Here is a 22,463-nt window from a genome sequence, read left to right as displayed (position 1 = left end):
ATGTTCTTGCTGTTCCTTTCACAGAGACTGAGACAGTGGAGCCATACTATTTTCCACTCACTCACTGACCTTACTCACCTGGAAGCTCAGCTCAACCTCACCTCTCAACTCAATCTTAACCCTCTCTCTCTCTCTCCTCTAACCTCCATCTCCGCCATCACTCGCGATGCCTCTAGTCCTCGACTTCCTCACTCAGATCCGCAATTTCATCCGCTCTCAAAATGGCGACGAGCTTCGCGCCTGGCTCCAGGTAGAGCCTAATTCTCCTCAGCAATACCACAACCTCGCATCTGAGCTACGCTCTCAATTCCGCCAGCAAGGCCTTGACAACATCGTTGAAAGGACGCTACCTCAGGAAGATGACGTCCCAGAAGGTCAGGCTACTGTGTGGCCTGGATTTGTGGCCTTTATGAAGGACTACATGGCCTTTTGGCGCGACGTCAATTATGATGATTTGCTGGGCGCGCATCAATTGCTTAGTGGGCTTGTCAAGTATGATATCAAACATTGGATGAATCATGGCCACGAGAACTAATATTCGATACTATAGCTCCTGCGCAACCGCTTTTGCTCATCCTACCTACGGCGCCATGCTCTTGAAGACGAGCATGTCCCTGTCAGAGACGCTGGCTCGTCTCACAATGTCTTTGAACAAACGTCCTGACCTGGCGCGTCGTCTACGTGCTGTCGATGAGGATAAGAGCATAGCCGAATCTTCAGCAGAAATCATTCAAAAAATCTTCACAACATGTCTCACAGATCGATCCAGCGGTCGTTATGCGAAACCAGAGGGTAAAAAGGTTGGCGTTTACATGTTTGCCAACCTCGTTCTCAAGCTTCTATTTGCAGTATGTGACAACCCAGTACACCATAAGATATATCGCTGACCATATGAAAGTGCCGAAGAACACATCTCGCCAAAATGATCTTTGTCAACATTTCCACCATCTCTCCGCCACTATCTCTCTACCCTGCTGCTCAGCGCGTCACATTCCTCTACTACCTAGGCCGCTTCAACTTCTCAAACAACCACTACCTCCGGGCTGCGCTGTGCCTTGAGGGAGCATACCTTCAGACCCCATCGCAGCTGGTCTCTCACCGGACTAACATTCTCACTTATCTTATCCCTTGCAATATCCTTCTTGGACGCTTTCCATCACAATTATTGCTTCAGCGCCCGGAATGTCAGACTCTGGCGCCTGTTTTCTTTCCCATTTGCCAGGCTATCAGATCTGGTAACTTTATCCAATTTCAGCAGCATCTTGCGCAGCACGAGACATGGCTCTTTGAGAAGGGCTTGCTTTTAACCCTCGGTAACCGACTACGACCTCTGCTCTGGCGCTCACTAAGCAGAAAGACTTTCCTCCTCACATACGTCCCGCCCACCGATGCATCATCCCGAAAAGCCGCGACACTTGACCTTGCAGACCTTCACACACTCGGTGTATACCTTCAACACCGCCTCGAAGGCTGGCTTCCAGCCGGGCCAAACTCACTTGGTCGTTCCCATACCGTCAACCCTCTCCTTATGAAAGCCCTCGAGAACAATGCTCAAAATCCCGAAGCCACATCTACACTAGCTCCGCCACCCGGAGGGCCCAAATCTCTCCGGCCTAACGAGGGTATGATCTGGGGTAACGCAGAGGTCACAGTCGAGGACGTGGAGATGACTGTCGCAACGCTTGTTCAGCAGGGTTTGATGCATGGGTTTATCGCTCACGGGCAAGGTCGATTCGCTATTATCGGCGCCAAAGCCAAGGGCAGCCCTGTGCTTGCTGGCTGGCCCAACGTCTGGCAAATAAACCGAGAAAGAAGATATGAAGACTACGATCCTGATGAGGTACCAGGTTGGGTTAAGGAGTAAAAAGAAAGAAGATATGGGTGGTTGAGCTAGACCACCTAGCTTGGATACTTAGATCACAACTCATCTTGATGGCGTTTGTATAATATCATTCTGTACGATACCCAGGGGATAGTAAGATTAGAGTATGGCTATAATATGAGGATGTACTTTGTGGCAATCAAAACGACCAGACACATATTTCTTTTCCAGTAGCTACGTGTGACAGCGTTCATCACACCCATTAAATATGTCTAATCAAAAAAGTGTTTTTATAGTAATAATAAGCCGAGATGGTTGAGCATCATCCCATCGACTAAACCACACCCATCTCCTGCTTTTGTTCAACCGTACAAGTTCCCCCTCCCTCCTAAAACTCTGATTCATGTGTGCATACGTCGTTAATCGCGAGAATAAACTTAAAACCATCGCTTGTTTTCTCCAAACATCCAAAAAGTCTCCAATGTGTGCAAAAAAGGGTATATCGACCGTGAAATGAAGCGTTGAAACTTGTATATAATGCCCACGGGCCCACAAGAGAGCCCAGACAAGGGGACTCTTGAAGAATATTATACCCGGGGGCGGGTATTAGCAACCAGCCTTCCCAACAGCCAGAAGACTGTTGGGGAGTCTAGTAATAAGACAATAGACACTATCGCCGATAGGTAGTTGGCTTGATAAGATATGTAAAGTACCAGTAACAAAGCAATGTCGTAGAAAATAGTTTGTGTGAATAGAATGCCAGCTGCGTCAAGGCAGTGGTAAGTGGTCGTCAAAGGATATAGAAATTAGAAGAAACAAGCGGCGGCGATGAATGCGACGACAAGGCCAGCGACAGCAGTGTTGCCTTGATGGCGACCTGCCTCGCTTTCCTTGGACTGAGTGGGAGCCGCTCCAGAGTCGGCCTCAGTGGCGGCAGCGGTCTCCTCGGACTCGGAGGAGGAGTAGGTAGAGGTTCCATTCTCACGGAAGATACCAGGCTTGACAGTGGGATAGACCTTCTTAGTGGTCTTGTGCTTGGTGGTCTTGGAAGTAGCAGTGGTGAATATGGTTGACGTAGGCTCCTCGGTGGTGGTCTCGGAGGAAGTCTCTTGCTCGGTGGTGCTGCTAGACTCAGCAGAAGAGGTAGTCTCAACACTAGTAGTGGAGCTGGAGGTGGAGGAAGTGGTGGTAGAGAGTGCCGAAGTGGTGGGCTCAGCGGTAGTCGAAGGCTCCTGGGTAGTAGAGACAACCGGCTCTTTGGAAGTGGTCTTGGCCGCGGCTGTGGTAGAGGGCTCAGCCTCAGCGGTAGAAGACTCGGTCTCTTCGTCATCGTCATCACCGCCGGATGAGCCTTTGCCAGCGGAGAAGGCAACGATCTGAGCAGTGCTGCCCTTTTGCACGGTAACAACACAGAAGGCAGCGCCGCCAGCACCCTTAGCGGAAAGGCTGCTGCCAACGTTACCCTCACCCTTGGTAGGATCGATCTTGCAAGGAAGGCCATTGCAACCGCCGTCAGGGCACTGAATCTCAACACCGAAGTCGGGCAGCTTGCTCTTCAGAGCTGAGTCCTCCCAGATAGGGTTCCAGCCAATCTTGACAAAGGTCTGGCCGTTGGCCTCAGTGTTAGCACCGGCAACGTAGGGGCTCCAGTTGCCAATGGGCTCAGACTCGGTACCCCAGATGCAGCCCTCCTCACCAGTACCAGGGGGGTTGATGTAGAAGCTGTATGATCGTTAGAGATCTTCGATGATCAACAAAGACTCAAGTGACTTACTGAGCAGCGGTGGAGCACCAGTACGAAGATCCGGGAACAGCCAGAGTTGCACTAGATGTAACAAGAGTAGGGATAAGCATAGCCTCGTTACCAGGCAGGACAGTCTGGCACCAAGACATCTTTGAACCACACTTGTTGACGGCCTCAATGGAACCAGTGCCAGAAACACAGTTGGGCTTGCCCTTGAAAGGCTTCTCAATTTCACCGTTCTTGTTGCAGAAGAGACCTCCGTTCTGAAAAGTGTTAGTTGAGTGTATCGAAGTTGCTAGATAATACAGGTCAGGCGTACCATTGAAGCGGGATACTCATAAGTAGAATCCGGATCCCATTGGTTCATAACCATACCGGGCTTGCAGGCAAAAGGGCAGTAAGATCCAGGCTTGCACTCCTGATCGGGGCTCATAGCCCAACCGGCGTTCTTCGCATCGGGAGTGACAGCGACCATGTTGGGGTCATCGGTAGGGAACTGGCATTGTCCACCACGCTTCTCAAGAGTCGAAGACTGAACGGGAAGATGTTGTCGCAAGTGCTCAAGACCATTGTGACGGTGACCGTGTTGCTTGCCAGCGACCATTGATGGCGCAGATAAGGCGCCCAGAAGGGCAGCCGAAAGGTTGATGAGTCTCATTGAGATTGTCGTCGGTGAATACGAGTCGATTTCGTTTCGGTAAATTCCAGAACGGGTTGTTCTTATTTTATATGCGCGAATACCTCCAGTCCTTCAACTAATTGTCACGAACGAGACATATATCCTGACGGGCGTTTGGTAAAAGAGTGTAATTGTCGTCGAGCAACAGAACGAGTGATGCAGCTGACGAGGAAAGGTCGATGAACTCGCGGACCAGCGACAGAAACGTTTTAACAAAGCAAGGAAACAAAAAAGAATGAGTGACAGGCAAGGAAGCAAGGGACATGAATATTAAGAGATCGACAGGTGCACGAGATGGATATGGATCCCCAGGAAATGAGCCATGGGCAGAAGCGCGGACACCAGCGCAGTCACCCACAACAAGGAGATTGAGCTGCAGGCGAGGCCGTCGTCTGAGTGGGCTCGTGGTCAGGCCCCATGCTGAGCCATGGCCTCACGATACCTACATGGAACTGAGAGACCCTGTTCATGTGTGGATGACCTCCTGTGACGGGGGGTCGAGTAATGTAACCGTCTCCAATCACACGTCGGCATGTCTGACCCCTGGCCTTGATCTAGCCAATCCTGTTGAGACGGTGCCTGGTTCGAGTTCTTGGCTCAGGGGATCACGCTCGGAGCAGATTAGAGTCTACCATATCATGTCAAGGTGATGCTTAATTGTGCAGCTCTCGATGCCAAAGAGGGATGACTTCTGCGGCCCATGGTACCAGCATGTTCGGAACGAGGGCCGGATGGGGCAACGGCATCGTTTTCCACCAAGGCTCGCTGTAAGAGAGATCCTGGGGTTCAGGTTCGTTCAGGTCATCTAACCACCATTGTCTCGGTTCTGCTTCTCGTTCAGATTCAGATTTTGATTCTGGATTGTCTCGTCCCTGATTTTAGGAAATGGCGTCCATGTGTCATTGCACTCTCGACACGCTACCCCTGGACGTTTTCCTGTGGCTTGCGACAGAGACTCAGATTGGCCAGCAGGCTCTTAAGGCCCCTGACGAATGGTTTTTTCCCGCAGCCTTTGCGACCATGGTTCCTGGGCCAATGTGTCTTTGGTTAGCGTTCAAACAGTCCCCAGACGGCTCGGAGCCACAACTGACAGCCTACTCAACGCGTGCTGTGCCACTCGCAATTGGCCAGGGAGACGCGCTTGAGTGCTGAAGTCTAGAGGGCGAGTCAGCTCTTCTCGTCAGAATAAGATTGATGGCAGCAGTCACCTTCCAAAGAGGGTCAGTAATTTCACTGATTGTTAGTGTATTCGGCTGGAGATCGACGTCATGCTCCCCTGTTAGTGTGAATGGTCGGCGGAATAAAGTTGACAATATCCGTACGAGAAACGACGAGTTTCGGGATAATATAAACACTTTTGGCGCCATCTCGATGTTTATGACCCGCTTATACAAATAGTATGAGTTGGGTTGAACATATCGTGAAGCAGAATGACAGGAAGAGATCGAGACAGTCACACTCACACGTGACTCAACAGCTCCTTCTAGCATCGTGGAGGTTTGACTCGCTCTCTCACAAGACTCTCGCATGGAATCTATCATGTTTCGAATATCGGTGTGATTCAAACTGAAAATGTCTTGAAACTTCTCAATCCCTTTTCTCTTCAGCTGAACGATACGTTGAAAGAGGGGCATTATACGATACGAGCCACCGATATCGCATCACTGAGGATCCGAATGTCGCTTAAAATCGCTAAACATTCCTAGGATTTATAGCATCCGGGGACTGATCAATGCATATTATCCATGTAATGCGATAAGGACAGGCGATTCATGCTCGCCTCTGCATCCTGCCAGTGGGAATGGATAAGTTGAAGATGTGTCAGGCGATACGTTGAGCGGATGATATGCCACCACGGTCACCCCTATGCATTCTGCCAACTTCTGACGAAACTGAGATGCTGAGATCTATGACAACGGAATGACTCGGTAGTTTAGTAGTATAAATCAAGCATGGTTTTTTTTTTGTAGTATGATTCAATTGGAATTTGTACCATACCTAGCCATTACTTGTGACAAGAGCCCATTGAAGGGAGAGCTGAGGTTGAAGCAAAAAGACACGATGCTACAGGGTAAATCAAGGGTTTAGGATCGAATCAATCAGGTCATGGTCGGTAGTTGACGGTTCCAGAACTGGGCGTTTTTCTCAGTGGATAAAGTGTAATTTTAAAGCATCGAGAGCCGTGTCTCGTCTCAACTCCAAACAATAAACAATGGTTATGACGAGCTCAAGGCAGGAGTGGCGCACGGCCACTGAGGGGTAGCATGGAGTGGAGACGCCCAAGCTAGGACTAAAAAGGCCTAGGAACTTTCCTCAGAACTTGATCCTTGCATCAACACCACCATCGTTTCGTGTCGACCACACCCATCGTATTTGGAGTTTTAGAGTCTACCAAAGATTATTCCATCATCCCAGACTAAGTACCATCATTTAAAATGTTTTTTTTAGCAGACTCCGACGCTTCTTTCAGAGGAGAAACCCCCTGCAACCACCACCTCAGCAGCTGGCACGACACAGGAATGTTAATCGTCAGCCCCAGCTCCCCAGCAACCGGCAGATATTCGAAGAACTCTATATAGAGCATCTCAAGAGAAAGGCAGCAGGTCAGTACTTATACACTCTATTAGACAGGTAACTAACTACTTAGATGCAAATACCCCACGTATTCTACAGTGGTTTAATAGCCGGGGCTAGTTACCTTTTAACATCCTGGGCAAATTTTATAGTGCTTGGGTAAGTATTTAGAGATAAATGTACTGATTTTTTACTAATTTATTAATTAGCTTGCAACATCCTAGTTATATGAATGGGTTCCAGGAGCAGTTATGAAAGCCTGGCAGTTCTTATGCGACATTATCTGATGACCCATCGACCCGATAGCGATTTGTTTTATAAATAAGCGACCAATAGTTCTAGAGCAAATGGTATTCCCTGGCATTCCTTGATCTAGGTAGAACTCGACCTTGAGCATGGAGTAGTGGAGAGTAGGAGGATGGATGGTTTATTAGAACCATAAAGCAAAGGGAGATAAGCGAAATGTTTACAAACAGTGGAGATGTTTCCTCTCATTCTAGCCAAGAAACAATACAAAACATCTCTAAATCGGCTGTGCTTACATCCGCAGGCCATAGCAGAGGCCGATGATAATTATAACTACCTTACGTGGTTAAATTGATGAATAAACCAAGCCAACTCCTCACTCAACTTGGGGAAACCTGGCCAACAAACCCAACAAATCCATCTCATTCGACACTTTGACCGGATCGTTCAGTCTCCGTGAGAATCAAAATGCCGTTGGTGCTGACAGGAATCCCCCATCGCAGATAGAAGCGCTTACTCGATTATTTGTGGAGGAGGGGGTTGGCGATTACTGCGCGTTGGCGTCGCTTGCACAGCCCACGAACCCTCGAAATAGCGGCAAACAACCAATCAACGACACTCGCTCAGCACCAAGGCCGCTGGGATGAGGCTGGTAAACAAGACGGATATGCCATCTTCCGTAGGATGTTGACTATTTTTGACTGTGCTGTGCTGGGCAGAGCCTCTGAAGCTGTCTTGTTCCTGGCTTGGGTCTGACAGCTCACCACCGTGAGTCTTGTGCCTGGGTTCATGTGCTTATTTGGAAGATAAGAGAGAATATGGGTATAAGAAGATGGTGGTGTCCGGTCGAGATTGGAGATATAGATATCGTTCATAGCATCACTCAAGCATTACAAGTCTTACAATCACAACAATCTCATCTCATCTCATTATCCTCTTCAAACTCTCAACATCTTTCACAATGAAGTTCACCACTGCTCTCGTCTCCGCCGTCCTGGCCTTCACCTCCTTCGCCGAGGCAGCTCCTCGCAACACTCGACGAGGAGAATCTAGCAAGCCTCTCAGTCTGACTGCCCAGCTTCGACTCGCTGATACGTAAGCAGCCCCCTCCCATGACTTGGCTAAGAAGACCACATGACTAACACATCATCTTCAGTGCCGCTGACCGCTTTGCTCTCCTCCCCGAGGACGATGACTTTGTCTTTGACTTCAACAAGAAGCAGGACAACCCTGGAAAGGGCGGCGAGCTCATCGCTGCTAACCGTGCCAACTTCCCTGCTCTTGTTGGTACTGGCGCTGGCATGGCCTTTGGCAGAATCGATCGTGAGTTTCTCCTATACCATCTCGATACAACAACACTAACAAGTTATCAGCCTGTGGCATGAACACTCTTCACGTTCACCCTCGCTCCGCTGAACTCCAAGTCGTCACCTCCGGTCGTCTCATCACCGAGATGGTCCCCGAGAACGGCGTCCTCGACAAGGATGGCAAACGTCGTATTATCCGCACCGAGCTCACAGCCAACATGATGACTCCCTTCTATCAAGGATCCATCCACACTCAGTTCAACCCTGACTGCGAACCTGCTACCTTCATCGCTACCTTTGCGACTGAGGACTTTGGCACTGGCCAGATCGCTGATGAACTTGTGTCTCTGAGCGACGATGTTATCGCTGCCACCTTTGGCCAGAGCATCGCTGGCGAGGATATCGACAAGGTCCGCCAGGCTGTTCCTAAGAGCATTGCTCTGGGTGTTGACAAGTGCCTTGAGACCTGTGGCCTCAAGAAGCGATCCATCTAAGAGGGAGTCTTCCTTATCTTTCTTTCCTTCTTTCTTCAAAACTTAGCATGGAATGAGCATGTGAACAATGTTTCTTCCCCTGGCGTTATTCCTTGGCATAGTAGCATAGACGGAGATACCCTCGTTCTACGTAGTAGATATTGATAGGATCCGGCAATTTGTTTATAGATAGCATTTGGTACATATCATACAAGTTTTTCTTTCATCTAGTTTACATACATCAGGATACAAAGCCCAAAGTCACACTTAACACCATCCCTTTACAGACCCTTTTCGCGATGACCAACGACCTTGGCAAAAGAGTCAAAGGACATTGTCATCGAGTGCCGCCCCGCAGTCTTGCTTCTCAAATGGTTATCATAGTCCAGCATCTCCTTGTACGGGACCTTGGCAATAATCTCAACAACTCTAGCCGAAGACTTCTTACCGCGCAGCGAAGTGATAGAATCATACGGATCAGGGGGCGTGTAAATCTTGGACACATCGATATGATCCTCGCCAGTCGACTCAGCAGATCGATCATTGACCTCAAGAACCTGACCACCAGCACCAGCAGTGACATCATGCTGTACCGTACCGGCGACAACCTCTGGACATGTGATTGTAACATGCATGATAGGCTCAAGAATGCCGATCTTTTCTTTCTCGAAAGCATCGCGAAGAGCAGCCTGGACGGCAGTCCTAGCGGCAGTGCTGAAATGTCCTCCCGTGGGAGTTTCACAGGCGCCGGGTTCTGTATCCAACGCGATAGTAACGTGGCACCCGTGAATGGGAGCTGCACGACGAGGGCCCCTCGCCAGACCTGCGATGGCTCCGTTGAGAAGCTGCGCCCTCGCCTCTTCTGGGTCAAAGTCGAGAGTGCTAGTCTCATCTGTCAAGGGAATAGCGACGTGGTATATGTTGCCGTCTCGCTCGACGCATGACTCTAATAAAGTCTCGTGATGATGGTTTTCAAGTGGAGATAGGACAGCAGTACATGAAGCTTTGCCGGGTTTGCCGGCGACGGGACGATCAAAGACTGTGTATTGTGGCCGTGTAGGCTCTGTGACGCATTCCTTGTAGTCAACTTCGATAGGACCGAAGTCGGCATCGATCTTGTACTTTTGCTTCATGTTGTATAGTGATACATCGAGATGAAGCTTGCCCATCCCCTGAATTGTGAATTGTTCTGTTTTGGGATCTCGGCTGTACCGTAGACTCGGATCTTCTCTTGTTGTGTTTTCCAAGGCTATTTGGAGCTGTTGAGCAGCAACGTTACCGTATGGCTCAACTTGTAGAAACGCCACGGGTGGTGGAATCTCGGGAGGTCGAATCTTGACATGGCGGAAGTTCTCAGGGATGGGCTTGTTGGCATTCATCGTCACAAGTGTATCGCCTGTACGGGCTTTCTTCAGTCCTCTCAAAGCTCCGATCTGCCCGACACCCAGCGATTGAATATCCTGTGTCTTGTTGGCAGCAATCTGAAGAATGCCCATGGGCTTTTCGTGTGTAAGAATATTGGTGTTGAAACTTGCTGCGTTTCTGGTAAGTGTGCCGTGATAAACTCGCACGAAGCTGATGACACCCTCCTTGGGATGATTGAAGACCTTGAAGACCGAAGAAATAGACGCAACCTGGTTCCTCGCGGACTTGGGGCTGTTTTCGAGAACTTCTGTCAAGCGATGCTTTGCTGACCCGACTCGGACTTCTGCTGATGGACGTTCGTCTGGGCTTGGTAGATAATCGGCGATGGCGTCCATCAGTGGCTCAACACCAATATGTCGGAAGCTTGAGCCGGCGAAGACTGGAATGGCCCGACCATCACCACTTCTGATAACTCGCCGAATAGCCTCTTTTATCAAAGCACCATCGATGTTTTCGTTCTCAGCCAGAAACTCATCCATGATAGCCTCATCAAAATCAGCAAGACCCTCAACCAAGGCCTGTCTCGCAGTCTCAATCTCTGGTAAAAGATCCTTGTTAGAACTTGAGAGCTTCTCTTTAAGTTCCTCAGTATTGTATCGCTTCTTTTCACGTTCCGACTTCCATCGGTATCCGACTCTGTTGACAATATCAATCACACCAACAAAATCCTCTTTCTCCCACCAAGGGATCTGACAGACAAGCGGCCATCCTTTCAGACGCGTACCGATCTCAAGGACAGCTTTTTTGAACGAAGCACCCTCTCGATCAAGTTTGTTGCAGTACACTATACGGGGGACTTTGAACTCATGAGCAGATCCCCATACTCTTTCTGTGTGAGCTTCAACACCTTTGACTGAGTCGATGATACAGACTGCTCCATCGAGAATGGGCAGACAACGGTCAACTTCGAAACGAAAGTCTTGATGGCCGGGTGTGTCGATGAGGTTGATTGTCTTTGTGTGTTCTCCTGGTGCGAGTGCTTGGTGTCTAGGCCAGTGGAATGTGATAGCTGCTGATTGAATGGTGATGCCTCTTTCCCGCTCCAGGTCGAGGAAGTCGGTTACTGTATTTCCAGAGTCGACATCTGAGTTTTGTTAGTATATTTGATGAGTGAATCGAAGATATGGATATGTTTACCTCCAACACGTTGCGTGACACCACTATAATAGAGCATTCGCTCAGTAGTAGTAGTTTTACCCTGTAAAGTATGAGGCCAAGTCATTTTGTGATTTCTGATTTCTTACTTACAGCGTCAACATGAGCTATAATACCAATATTTCGAATGTTGTGTAGTTGAGTATCATGATGAGCCTGATGCATAGCTCTCCGACTCAAATTCATGAGCTCTTTATTGCGCCATTGACGGGCGAGACAACGGCCCGAGCCTTTCACAGCCGGGCCATTCCGTAACAAGGATAAAATGATCATTCCAGTCTCGGAAATAAACCAAGATTCGAATGCTTCATCTCAGTCTCTCCCTTCTTTTCTTTGTCTTTTGAGGTTGATTTTGAGCTTTCTCTGCTGTTTTTGGACATGCTTTGATGTCATTCGCCAAAATCATGCTTCAACTCCACCACCAACTCCTGATCATCAGCCTCTACATTTTCATTGGCCGAACCCCCCGTAAAAGAATTCCAAGGCACCCAAAATTTGAAGCTTAGGTTGGTCCCGTCTGGGTCTGGGTCTGCTGGGTCTGGGGGGCTTTGGCTGAGGCGTAGCCTGTCGTTAGCTTCAAACTTGGGGCTACCTACGTAATCTTGCTCCTTGTGCTTTTCACCTCCCGTCTCTGCCTCCGTCTCCGTCTTCGTCACCCTGCAACACTTACATACGCCTCCCATCACAATTCGTCTGCCTTTCGACGCGACTGCCCTCAAACTGCTGCCTACGCGATACTTTTCAGTATTAAACTCGACTCTACCTCGATTCCTTACGGCGCAGTCCTCTAATCAATTCATAACTCAATCATCATGGAGCTCTCTGACATCTTGTGAGTAACTACATTGCACTATAGTATCGTCACGAGAACAAGTCGCTAACCATCGCTCTCAACTGTAGCCGCATTGTCAACTTGGCTGTTGGTGTTATTACCGTCCTCGGTGGTATCGCGTCCATCTTCCATCTCGGCCTGTACGTACAACCCAATCTGCGCCGAGTGATCAATTCGCATTCAGGCGACGACTCGATATCACGAATACTGACAATGCCTTTGTAGTCAACCCATTGTTGTCGGCGCTTACATGATCGTCTTCGGTCTCGTCATTGCTCTGCTCGGTACGTTGCGACACTGACCGAACTTCCCATGCGCCAAGTCTAACAGATCGCAGAGTTTCAGATCCCTCCCCAGGTCTCCCGACATGCCTCGTTCATGTTCTCCTTCATCGGCCGTGGTGTCTGTGAGTAATTACCTACCAAAGGCCACACTAATATATCGCTAATAGCCCCAAGTCTACGTCTTCATTGGCTGCCTTCTATTGGGCAACTTCATTCTTAGCAAGATCGCCGGTAGCATCATCGGCATTGTCGGTCTAGGCTACATCGCCCTCGAGTTCGTCCCCTCCATCGAGCCCCCCAGCAACATGCGCGAGGCCGAAGATGCCGGTTGGGGCGCCGAGCAGGTTTAGAATGCCGACGCCTACCATCCGGGATCAACCCCTGCGGTTGCCTCTCCAAACACAGGCGCATAAGCTTTCGCGATGCCCATTCGATCATGATACGAATGACAGCGTAATCGCGCAACAAACGCGGTGAACCAGGACGTATAGGATAAATTACTTGAAAGAACAACGCTACAAGAGGGGGAGTAGAAAGGGCTGTATTTCTATGAATTGCAGACGGGAGGAGAGAATGGAGAGAAAGAGGCGGCTCGTTTCAATAGGATTGAAGACGAAGTTCACGAGAATCAGTTTATAACGATTTGAAGAGGTGAACCATTAGCAAAGAGACATTATTATAGGGACGTCGGGATCGAATATTCTATTGTCTAGTATACCTGATGCACCCTCATGCCATGAAATCAAACGCCATTATTTCAACATCCACAAATATACTATTTTATGCTTCTCATGTCCTTGGACTCCTCAGGAAACTAACTACACCACTGCAGTATCCAACCAGTCCGTCCAACCGGTTGCACTCCCTCTCTTGATATGACTTCCACTCGCTCAGCGCCGCCAATAGATCCTGGTTCTCCATCACCAGATCAAAGTGTAATCGCAGGAACACGGTCATCCACGCCTGGGTAAGCTCATAGTCTCGACGAGTCTTGAGTCGAGCTGTCAAAGCGCGGATGAAATGTAACAGCTCATTCGAGTCCTCATCGCCATCGCCGATGGAAAGCGAGCGAAGTTCGAGATCTGCGCTTGAGGGGGAGAGAGACTTGAGATGCTCAATGAACTCATCATCTGCTATGCGTTAGTATACATGGTTGCGATGTTGGAGAAATGTGACTTACAACTTCCTGTCTCTGCTCCAGCACGAAGCTTGGTGCTGAGAACCTCTTCAAAACGAGCCTTCTCGACTCTTGTGATGCGAGAGTTGCTCTCTGCCTCAGTCTCGCCCTGGAGCTTAGAAGCCATAGGATTCTCCTTTCCTGTCGTCGAAGGCAAGAAGAAGGGAGCCTTCTCGGGAGCCTTGGGGGCCTCTGTGGGTTTATTTCGCTCCTTAATAAGATCCAGGTGCAGCAATGTTTGCCAGCGGCTCTTGGGAACCAAAGACAGCGTTGTGAGCTCAGAGCTGAGCTGTTCGATTGTTGGTGCCACCACAGTGTCCTCATCTTCGGCTTGCTCCTCCTCAAACGCACCCTGCAGCATACCATGGCTGTTCTCGCCGGATACTGTAGGAGCAGAGACTTGGCCAATCTCCTTCTCGGAGATTTGACGTGTGGGAACATGCTTGAACAGGGCTTTGTTGGTCCAGAGTGTCACTCCCAGCTCGTTCTCGATTGTTGCAGCCAAGTATTCGCCAGTAACAGACATTGCCAGCGCCTTGCAAGGCTTCTCGAGTCTGATAGCATCGATCAAGTGACTCGTGGGGAGATCCCATACACGAATGACACAATCTTGAGAAGCAGCGATGATCCATCGTCCATCGTTGGAGAAGCAGAAATCGTTGATGGCACCTTGAGGTCCCCAGAATTCACGAATGGTTCTCTTGGTCTCCATATCCACCACCCGAATTGATAGATCGTCGCATGAGAAAGCAAGCAAATTGCTCGCTGGGTGGTATCTGCATCCCGTTGGGAATGTCATAGGTGCCCAGTCAATCTGCTCTAATAGGTTTCCGGTCAAGAAGTCCCAGAATTTGATTTTGCCATCCAGAGAGCAAGATACCACGTTCTTGTTCATGGAATCGACAACAAGGCCGGTAATACGCTTAGTGTGCTTTCCGGTACCAACGGGGAACTGGCGAGTAGCCTCGGCATGCATTTGTACGATATCGTCAGCCTGTCGTAGTTGCTGCATCTTGAGCTGGCGAGCTTGACCCGGGGTCAATCTTGAAGGGAATCGCTGGCGATGATTTCCTGACTGAAGGTTGTACATATCAATACCACCAGATTCAGCACCAATAAGCGCAAAGGTACCGCAAGGGCTGATGGCAACAGTAGAGACGTTGGTTTCATCTCCAGTAGGGAAAGCCCATCGACCAGCTCGCTTTCGGCCCCAGAACCATGTCCTGGCATAAGGATCGTTCTTATGAGCAGTGACGACACTCTCCCAACCAGTCATACCACTGACCTCGGCATCCTGGGCCTTCTTCCTGTCTCGTGACTTTTGCCATATAGGCTGGTTGCCGGGCATAGCACCGATACCACCATCTCGGTTGAGTGATGATGCCATACAAGTAATCTCAGGAGCCTTGAGGTCCTCCAACGTTGTTGTAGGTCCGTGAGACAGAGCGTTTGTGGCTAGAATACCAATCTTCTTGGCCTTCTTGCGAATATTACCCTGACTCAACTCTGTGCTCTGACCATCACGGCGCAAACTCCATCCCCAAAGACTTCGGTCTTGTCCACCACTGAGCAACCACTTGTTACCAGCATCAGCACCCTCAAAGTCGGTAGGAAGGAATTCGAGACAGTTGACAGGACCAGCATGACCACTGCGTGAGTGGAGAATTCGAGGAATAGGAGAGAAGGGTGTTTCGTCGAAGATCCAGGACTTGAGAGAGTTATCGCGACCGCTGGTCACCACGACTGGTTGTCCAGGGAGAAACTCGATCTTGCTGATCCCACCACGGACAAGCGGTCCATCGTAAGAAGGAGGGTTATGGGCGCTTCGCAAAACACCCATAACACGGCCACCACCGTTCAAATCCCAGAATGTGACATCTCCAGTAGCAGCTGTCGCCGTAGCCATAACACCATCCTTTCGTCCATCATTACCCGCTCCCATACCATCAGTCCGGAAAGAGATTGAGTTGACCTGCGCCTCTGAGCTTCCAGCTTCAATACGGAGAGTGACCTTGTCAGTTAAGACATTCGTGATGATAAGAGTTCCTTCAGAATAGGCGATAGCCAGGAGAGACAGAACAGGACTAGGTTCTAGGCATGTCACAGAACCGCAATCGGGAGCCGGAGGAAGGATGGTGTAAATGAGCTTGCCGGTGCTGACGTTCCAGATCTCGACCCAACCATCTTTGCGACCCACGAAAATCTTGTTGAGAAAAGTTGGCATAGAAACAATGCCACCAGTGATTTCGTTGCCGCGGTTGTTAGCAGGTGTAGTGTGAATAGTGGTGTAGTGCTCTAGAGTGGCCGTCTTGAAAACCTCGATCCGCGTAGTAGCAGCGACGATAGTCCATATTCCCAGGATAAGAATTTGCTTGACAGGCTCGTTGAGATCTGAGGGCAGCGCAAGCTCATCGACCTTCTTGCCCCTCTGGAACACCCAGATACCCTGAGAGTCGCCCTTCTTTGATCCACCCCATGCTGCGAAAACCTTTTCCTTCCAGGCGAGAGTCGCGGTGATGTCGGCGGGGGTTTGCGGGCGAGTAATGAAGACGAGGTTCAATCCGCGACGAAGATCGTAAGTCTGAATAGATCGGCCAACTGAGGTTGAGATTTGAAAGGTGGTCTTCCCCAGGGGGATTGATGTGAAAGGGACACTGGTAGGTGATACTAGACCGACAGTCTAAAACATAACAATTAGCTATTGGAGCACAACTCTTCCATCGGATGGACATACACGGAAGGGCGCAAATATTCTCGAAGAGTCTGAAGTAGCTTTTGAAGCATTGGCGGGCGCCGCAGTCTTCTGGCGCTTGACCACGGGGTGGTCAGCATCCTTATGAGGCATTGTAATTATGTGAGATGCAGCTGGTGCAACTAGCGACAGAGGTTACTTCACCAAAGATGCCCGCTTGCGCTCTGCGATTGAGGCTGCTCTACGTGATACTACAGCCATGTCCAAAAATTTACAATTTTTGGCGGTGAAGCGGGGCAGTATTTCTGGTGCATGGTTGAAGTAATTATTCTGGCCCAGAATTGGATGTTGATTTTAGCTTTTAGACTTTATGCAAGTCATTGGATTACGAAGAACACGTCCAAATATATGACTGGGCCTTTGAGGCCATCCGAGAGGGTTCATGCAACTTCATGGACTTCCTAGACAGCTGGAAAGTCATGTTTCATCACAGATCACAGTGTACGGTTCATTTTGTCATCTGCCTGCCGACGAACAACGGAGCTTGGCCAACTGATTTGCAGATAATCTTGGCACTAGCCCCTCTTGCATACATACATACGGCGCGGGTAAGCCAAGGCGCATAGAACACCACTAACGTACTACCTTAAGCGGGGTGATGGATGGACTGGAATTCCGGGGATAGCATCTGGCTTTTGATGTCTCACTCGTCATCCGAGAGACACTGGTATGAAGGCGCCAGCCAGACCATGATCTTAGCCAGGGGAAATCTGGCAGTTCTGGTCCCTTTGAATCGGAGCTCTCGTACCTAGTTGCACAAATAAGGCTGCAAAGTTTCCCCAAGTACGCCCCAATTACGACTCGGCGTAACCGACGTAATACGTACGCAGCGCAGCAGTTGAACCAATATTCACAAGACAAGACAAGCTTCTGGACCAAGGATGTTGGGTGACACGACGCCAAGAATATTGGAGTCTGTTCAAAACAGGGAGGAGGAGAAGGAATTTGGTCGTGTGCCTCGCCTACTGTACTCTTCTTATGTGAGCGGCGAGCAAAGGGATGACAAATGGCCAAGGCTGCTTGGAGCTGAGTGCATGCGTTAGTTGAGTTGATGAGGAAACAATCATGCATGCGCATCTTGACTGAAAGAAAAAGCTTGTCATTGTTTGTTCGTTTGATTGGAGGTGCCGTATATCACGATCTCTCTTTGACCAGGGTGAGCCTTTTGTCTTCCTTCCCTGCTCTCTTCTAAACATAGTAAACAACAGCTTCGTCACACATTCGCACTCTACCTGAGAGAGATCTGCTGTACGTAAAGCGAGCTACCCCACTATACATGATTCAACTCTTGAAGACAATCCTTGTCAACGCCAGACATGGCACAGTAAGAGAGAGCAGACAGGGCACTATGTAAGACTCTAATATTTTGGAGCGCCTCCAACAGCCGAGAAACGCTCCAAGTGTAGGGGTGATCTGATACAAACTGATCCACCTCCATTGCGATGTAAACGTCACCATGATATTGGCGCCTGGATATACGCCCAGATCCAACCCAGGCGGCAGCACGCGAGCAGGGAAAACATCAGGTACCGACCAACAACAAGATGATGATATTCCGAGCTAAATAAACGAGACGGGGAAAATGGGTTTCGGGATTGTCTGCTGCACTAACTGAGCCCCTCGTATTTGCGCAGTAACCGACCAGGCGTCCCACCGCATCAAGACATGTCCAGGTAGAAAAGGTCCACTACATCATCAAGGTCCCAGTTATTACGGTGCAGCAAATGGAATGGATACTCACAAAGAACTACCGAGTTTGAGAGGGAAATAGAAGCAGAACAAGACCCCTTTTATCATTCATTGATGCTAAAAGCGGATCAGAGTTTCTAAGCCAGGAGAGGCAGGACGATCACGATACAAAGCAGAGTGCGTAAAGCAAAGCAACTCCTTGTTCCAGAGTCCTCTCTTTTTGTTTCAGCGGTGGCGCAGTTAGAAGAAGTGAGAGCGGCTCAGCAGAGTACATAGAGCAGAACAACCTAGACAAGCTTAGTACCGTCCCGACCTGCAGGGTTCGTAAAGCGTCGGGCATGCTTAGAATGTGTCAAAGAACCCAAGGTCTGCGAGCTTAATCCAAGCCGCCGCCGTAATTCGAGCAGAGTCTGGACACACTGACACGCTACGGATACTAAAATTCACCTTATTAGCTTAAAACAACCGCCTCAAAAAAGGTACGGGTACGGTACGGTCGGTATAAACTGAGTCTAGGTGCCCTCCACGCTGTAACACGCGACCACATACCAACCCTGGGCAATTTGCATTTTTGAGGTTTCATTGTTTCTGACACTCCTTCATTCACTGTGCAAGCAGCAGTTGGCGCAGGTTCCCATATATTTTCCCACTGCCTACCTATCCCTGAATATCCTTGGAGGGGTTGCGTGTCACTCTGTTTCACCTCCAATCACTTATACTCTCGCTCACTCACCCCAAACTGTCTGTCTGTCTGTCTGTACATACTGTGCTGAACCTGGGGCTTGGCTTGGCTTTCCAGCTCCTGCTGCAGCATTCTTGTTAGTCTTCTTCGTTTATATCTGACGAAAGTCTTATATCCGCTTGGCTTTTGCCCAGACCTGACCTTAATTCCTCCTCCCCTCCCCTCCACCTCAGATCGATCCAACCCTTCCCTTCTTCTTCCGTAACATCCTCTTCCGCATCTCGTTGAACCTGATGATGTGAAAGTAGGCTCAATATGCCTTCTTTAGTCTCCTATCTTTTTGCTGTCTTTTTCGTATCATTACTATTCACGAAGCTGCTACATCTCTTCATCCACATCCACTCCATCGCCGTCATCGACTTTGTCGTCTATCTACCGACCTTCTTTTTACAAGACTTCTTTCTAGTTCTCTTCGCCCGGTTATTGCTGCGTCGAGAGCGAACAATTCTCTCTCTGATTGGTTATGTCCTTGGATGCTTTTTAACGTACATGCCCTCGATTTTACCTTTCCCGTTGGATCTCGTTATGGCTAACAGTGGCTGTATAGTTTGATAACGTTCGTTGCTGCGGCATCCGAGCTTGGCTTTCACTATAGAACAGGCGGCGAAGTCGAATGGAGCGACGCTGGCGATTTTGCTAATGACGAGGGTCTCAATGTTTTGATCAGCGAGAGCAGCAGCGTCATTGTTTCTGGTTTAATCATCCTCATCGTCGCATGGTTGCCTCAGAACTATCTGTACAGGGTCTTTGGTGACATCGTATCTGGAATTGGCAAGCGAATCGCTTCAGGTTTGTCGCTAAACTCTATTAAAATGCTTAATTTGCTAACATTTATAGTCTCTCGGTATTTGCGAGGCAAGATTCGCCCGCAGACCCAACATCAGCAGGATCCTGAGAACGCCGAGCCTTTCCTTCAGCGTGTCAACAGCGAAAGTACCGTCGCAAACAGTGGCCATTCATCACCTAACCTGGGCCGCGATGCAGATGAGAAGGAGGAAGAGCTTACACAAAAGCGACGCTGCTGCGCATTTGTTCCTTCTTGGATCATCAACACAGTCGTCTTGCTATTCATCGGCATCACATGGGTCGCTCGCCCTGACCAACCGTATAACCACATCGCAAGCAGTTTGCCTTTAAGATTGTCCGACTCTGTACGACCGAAGCTTGGACTCTGTGCTTCTCAAAACGAATTTCCCTTGCGACAGCTCATCGAGAAGTCAAGATGGCAGGATCCCAAGGGCAACTTCAAGGGATGGGCTCCTAGCAGAGAGAACAACGGCTTGGTAAAGAAGTACAGAGAAAACCCTCCTGCTTGGCTTCCTAACCCCATCCCCAGCGGTTTCCTCAAGTGGAATCCTGATCGATACAAGGACGAGCATGACAAGAAGGATGGTCCTAGCAACATGTGCCCCAATACTTGGCAAGATCGGGGCTTCTACAACCCAGTCAACGACCCCATGCGAATTACTAACCTCGATCAAGAGATTCTGGCTCCTATAAAAGAGGCACTCTCCAATAACTCGGTCAAGATTAGACATATTGCTCTTATTCTCATGGAGAGCATGCGCGAAGAACTCTTCCCTCTCCAGCAGGGCAGCAGTATCCACCAATTCATCATGGAGTCGAACGACGAGAATTCCAGAGATGAAGTCAACGGCCGGGTGTCACGCATGACTCAGAACTTCGAGAAGATTACCGGAAAGCCAGGCAACTATCGAAGCGCAAACGGAAGTGCTTACGATCCTCCCGCGAAGCCCGTATGGAACGACCAGACGAAGCCCGGCTTTGGTGGTGTCAATGTCGTTGGAGGTCTTACCAGCAGCAGTGTCTCTACCAAGAGTCTTGCTGCTGCACACTGTGGCGCTTGGCCCATGGCTGTCAACATGTTTGAAGAATCCGAACTCGAGAGCTATCAGCCCTGCATTCCGCAGATTCTCGAACTGTTCAACAAGGTCAAGGGCAACACAACAAAGCGAGAGGATAAGTCAGAGAACAAGTCAGAGAACAAGCCACAAAAGGAGCGAGATTGGTGGGGATTCGGTGGTACTGCGCAAGCCAAGTTCCATGAGTACCAATGGAAGCCCGCTTTCTTCCAAGCCGTTACAGACCACTACGATAGACAGGACAAATTTGACGAGAAGATTGGTTTCGATTTCAAGGTCACCAAGCCGAGATTAGACGAGGAGGCCAAGGACAATCCTGAGATGGAGGAGATCAACTATTTTGGATACCCCGAAACGGATTTGAGGGAGCACATCAGAAAGTTTATTTCTGACGGTCTCGCCGAAGACAAGCGACTCTTCATGTCGCACTTCACCAGCACGACTCATCACCCTTGGGGAGTGCCAAAGTGGTTCGAGAAAGAGAAGTACATGGGTAAAGAGGGTGGTAATCATCAAGATCTCGACAAGTATCTCAACACCATCCGCTTCACCGACGCATGGCTCGGGGAGCTTATGCAGATGTTTGAGGATACCGGAATTGCCGATGAAACCCTCGTTGTCTTTGTTGGTGACCACGGCCAAGCTTTCAAGGAAGATTTCTCGAAGACGGGTACCTACGAAAACCGCCACATCAGCAACTTTCGGGTTCCGATTTCCTTCCGACATCCCAGCATTCCTCGGGTGCAATACGAGGCCAACGTGACATCCATCTCTATCCTTCCCACCATTCTCGACCTCCTCGTTAATTCAGGATCTCTCAACAAAAAAGATTCCGAAATTGCATTCGACCTCGCCCACGACTACGAAGGTCAATCCCTAATTCGCCCCTATCAAAAGACACAAGACGGCCGTCGCGCTTGGAACTTTGGACTTATCAACCCAGGCGGTGGTATGCTCACAGTAACCTCAGCCGACGCACCGTGGCGCCTCGCAGTCCCTCTAAAGAAAGACCTCGAATACACATTTACAGATCTCGGCAAAGACCCGCTAGAGCTAGACGCCCTAGACAAATGGTCGATCAAGTCCATGATCAAGGCAGTGAAGCGGCAGTACGGCGACGACGCTGCGACCTGGGTCAAGGAGGCCGACGAAGTTGCCCACTGGTGGGCTCTAGAGCGAAGACGCCTCTGGGGGTATAACCCCGACGAGGACAAATGATCCTGTTTTATTATCACTACTATTGGTTCCATTTTATGACATGATGCATTGGGTATCTGGGTTTGCGGGTTTGCAATTACTCTTGGGAACTGGTCTTTTGGCATACCCGTTGGCACATGTGTACGGCATACATACATTTAGGGAGAGGCTCCCTCGGAAATGGTTGTTTTCTGGGTTGATATTTTTGGTCTACAAAATGGCATAGACTTTGAAATTTTACGCATTGTATACTTGATCGAAGATTGTTTCGTTCGTGGCTCGTGTTTCAGTGATGTCTTAAGTTGAGCGGCGCATTTGTATATGACCGTGGCTATCAAAAGGAAACGGTTATGCAGTATGATCCATAAACAGGAATTATTGGCTTTTATTTCCAGAGTAAGCTCACAGTGCATTGAACTGTTGGTCAATGCTGGGTGATAGTCCTTGGAAGAAGGATGATGCTTCTTGGGAGTTATTGTCCG

The 22,463-nt window shown here is 49.3% G+C and overlaps 7 protein-coding genes across 11 annotated transcripts; 4 read left to right on the top strand and 3 right to left on the bottom strand.

The window, feature by feature from the left end:
• Window positions 1-77: 77 nt before the first annotated feature.
• Window positions 78-2,098, top strand: FVEG_06070 (hypothetical protein). The gene is made up of 3 exons (XM_018894311.1): window positions 78-492; window positions 551-848; window positions 899-2,098. Exons 1-3 carry the CDS (start codon window positions 167-169, stop codon window positions 1,862-1,864), a joined length of 1,590 nt encoding a protein of 529 aa, XP_018751355.1. The 5' UTR covers window positions 78-166; the 3' UTR covers window positions 1,865-2,098.
• Window positions 1,953-6,442, bottom strand: FVEG_06069 (murein transglycosylase). 4 transcript variants are annotated; one of them, XM_018894310.1, is made up of 6 exons: window positions 5,709-6,442; window positions 5,568-5,630; window positions 5,454-5,516; window positions 3,886-5,400; window positions 3,597-3,829; window positions 1,953-3,544 (listed from the first exon to the last, which is right to left on the bottom strand). In XM_018894310.1, exons 4-6 carry the CDS (start codon window positions 4,222-4,224, stop codon window positions 2,629-2,631), a joined length of 1,488 nt encoding a protein of 495 aa, XP_018751354.1. In that variant the 5' UTR covers window positions 4,225-5,400; window positions 5,454-5,516; window positions 5,568-5,630; window positions 5,709-6,442; the 3' UTR covers window positions 1,953-2,628. The 4 variants fall into 4 exon arrangements, with proteins under 4 accessions (XP_018751354.1, XP_018751352.1, XP_018751353.1 ...); XM_018894308.1 differs by having other exon boundaries at window positions 3,886-5,272; window positions 5,337-5,400; window positions 5,454-6,442; XM_018894309.1 differs by having other exon boundaries at window positions 5,454-5,630.
• A 126-nt stretch (window positions 6,443-6,568) lies between these two features.
• FVEG_06068 (hypothetical protein) lies at window positions 6,569-8,866 on the top strand (the record flags this gene model as incomplete). 2 transcript variants are annotated; one of them, XM_018894306.1, is made up of 5 exons in its annotated part: window positions 6,569-6,848; window positions 6,893-6,978; window positions 7,029-8,160; window positions 8,222-8,388; window positions 8,439-8,866. In XM_018894306.1, exons 3-5 carry the CDS (start codon window positions 8,027-8,029, stop codon window positions 8,864-8,866), a joined length of 729 nt encoding a protein of 242 aa, XP_018751350.1. In that variant the 5' UTR covers window positions 6,569-6,848; window positions 6,893-6,978; window positions 7,029-8,026. The 2 variants fall into 2 exon arrangements, with proteins under 2 accessions (XP_018751350.1, XP_018751349.1); XM_018894305.1 differs by having other exon boundaries at window positions 6,569-6,978.
• A 146-nt stretch (window positions 8,867-9,012) lies between these two features.
• FVEG_06067 (elongation factor G) lies at window positions 9,013-11,872 on the bottom strand. Its single transcript, XM_018894304.1, has 3 exons — window positions 11,519-11,872; window positions 11,408-11,468; window positions 9,013-11,354 (listed from the first exon to the last, which is right to left on the bottom strand). The coding sequence occupies exons 1-3, from the start codon at window positions 11,696-11,698 to the stop codon at window positions 9,127-9,129; spliced, it is 2,469 nt and encodes an 822-aa protein (XP_018751348.1). The 5' UTR covers window positions 11,699-11,872; the 3' UTR covers window positions 9,013-9,126.
• Window positions 11,873-12,019: 147 nt separating this feature from the next.
• On the top strand, window positions 12,020-13,388 carry FVEG_06066 (hypothetical protein). The gene is made up of 5 exons (XM_018894303.1): window positions 12,020-12,257; window positions 12,326-12,397; window positions 12,483-12,541; window positions 12,595-12,663; window positions 12,716-13,388. The coding sequence occupies exons 1-5, from the start codon at window positions 12,238-12,240 to the stop codon at window positions 12,889-12,891; spliced, it is 396 nt and encodes a 131-aa protein (XP_018751347.1). The 5' UTR covers window positions 12,020-12,237; the 3' UTR covers window positions 12,892-13,388.
• On the bottom strand, window positions 13,193-16,666 carry FVEG_06065 (hypothetical protein). Its single transcript, XM_018894302.1, has 3 exons — window positions 16,453-16,666; window positions 13,722-16,398; window positions 13,193-13,671 (listed from the first exon to the last, which is right to left on the bottom strand). Exons 1-3 carry the CDS (start codon window positions 16,561-16,563, stop codon window positions 13,331-13,333), a joined length of 3,129 nt encoding a protein of 1,042 aa, XP_018751346.1. The 5' UTR covers window positions 16,564-16,666; the 3' UTR covers window positions 13,193-13,330.
• A 1,370-nt stretch (window positions 16,667-18,036) lies between these two features.
• On the top strand, window positions 18,037-22,398 carry FVEG_15801 (hypothetical protein). Its single transcript, XM_018904992.1, has 3 exons — window positions 18,037-19,386; window positions 19,449-19,690; window positions 19,739-22,398. Exons 1-3 carry the CDS (start codon window positions 19,157-19,159, stop codon window positions 22,000-22,002), a joined length of 2,736 nt encoding a protein of 911 aa, XP_018751345.1. The 5' UTR covers window positions 18,037-19,156; the 3' UTR covers window positions 22,003-22,398.
• The last annotated feature ends 65 nt before the right edge of the window (window positions 22,399-22,463 follow it).

This window comes from Fusarium verticillioides, chromosome 2 (assembly GCF_000149555.1).
Source record: "Fusarium verticillioides 7600 chromosome 2, whole genome shotgun sequence".
NCBI lineage: Eukaryota > Fungi > Ascomycota > Sordariomycetes > Hypocreales > Nectriaceae > Fusarium > Fusarium verticillioides.
Note: the sequence above shows the minus strand (reverse complement) of the source record. Positions and strands in the feature narration are given on the sequence as shown.

Bases quoted from the DNA above. Each gene is read 5' to 3' on its own strand.
- FVEG_06070 (XM_018894311.1), top strand. From the start codon at position 167: ATGCCTCTAGTCCTCGACTTCCTCACTCAGATCCGCAATTTCATCCGC. The intron at 493-550 runs GTATGATATCAA...TCGATACTATAG, and splicing joins TTGCTTAGTGGGCTTGTCAA to CTCCTGCGCAACCGCTTTTG. The intron at 849-898 runs GTATGTGACAAC...ACCATATGAAAG, and splicing joins TTCTCAAGCTTCTATTTGCA to TGCCGAAGAACACATCTCGC.
- FVEG_06069 (XM_018894307.1), bottom strand. From the start codon at position 4,224: ATGAGACTCATCAACCTTTCGGCTGCCCTTCTGGGCGCCTTATCTGCG. The intron at 3,830-3,885 runs GTACGCCTGACC...AACACTTTTCAG, and splicing joins ATGAGTATCCCGCTTCAATG to AACGGAGGTCTCTTCTGCAA. The intron at 3,545-3,596 runs GTAAGTCACTTG...ACGATCATACAG, and splicing joins TGGTGCTCCACCGCTGCTCA to CTTCTACATCAACCCCCCTG.
- FVEG_06067 (XM_018894304.1), bottom strand. From the start codon at position 11,698: ATGATCATTTTATCCTTGTTACGGAATGGCCCGGCTGTGAAAGGCTCG. The intron at 11,469-11,518 runs GTAAGTAAGAAA...CATACTTTACAG, and splicing joins TTATAGCTCATGTTGACGCT to GGTAAAACTACTACTACTGA. The intron at 11,355-11,407 runs GTAAACATATCC...AACAAAACTCAG, and splicing joins TGTCACGCAACGTGTTGGAG to ATGTCGACTCTGGAAATACA.
- FVEG_06066 (XM_018894303.1), top strand. From the start codon at position 12,238: ATGGAGCTCTCTGACATCTT. The intron at 12,398-12,482 runs GTACGTACAACC...ATGCCTTTGTAG, and splicing joins TCCATCTTCCATCTCGGCCT to TCAACCCATTGTTGTCGGCG. The intron at 12,542-12,594 runs GTACGTTGCGAC...AACAGATCGCAG, and splicing joins TCTCGTCATTGCTCTGCTCG to AGTTTCAGATCCCTCCCCAG.
- FVEG_06065 (XM_018894302.1), bottom strand. From the start codon at position 16,563: ATGCCTCATAAGGATGCTGACCACCCCGTGGTCAAGCGCCAGAAGACT. The intron at 16,399-16,452 runs GTATGTCCATCC...GTTATGTTTTAG, and splicing joins GAATATTTGCGCCCTTCCGT to ACTGTCGGTCTAGTATCACC. The intron at 13,672-13,721 runs GTAAGTCACATT...AACGCATAGCAG, and splicing joins TGGAGCAGAGACAGGAAGTT to ATGATGAGTTCATTGAGCAT.
- FVEG_15801 (XM_018904992.1), top strand. From the start codon at position 19,157: ATGCCTTCTTTAGTCTCCTATCTTTTTGCTGTCTTTTTCGTATCATTA. The intron at 19,387-19,448 runs GTACATGCCCTC...GTGGCTGTATAG, and splicing joins GTCCTTGGATGCTTTTTAAC to TTTGATAACGTTCGTTGCTG. The intron at 19,691-19,738 runs GTTTGTCGCTAA...TAACATTTATAG, and splicing joins TGGCAAGCGAATCGCTTCAG to TCTCTCGGTATTTGCGAGGC.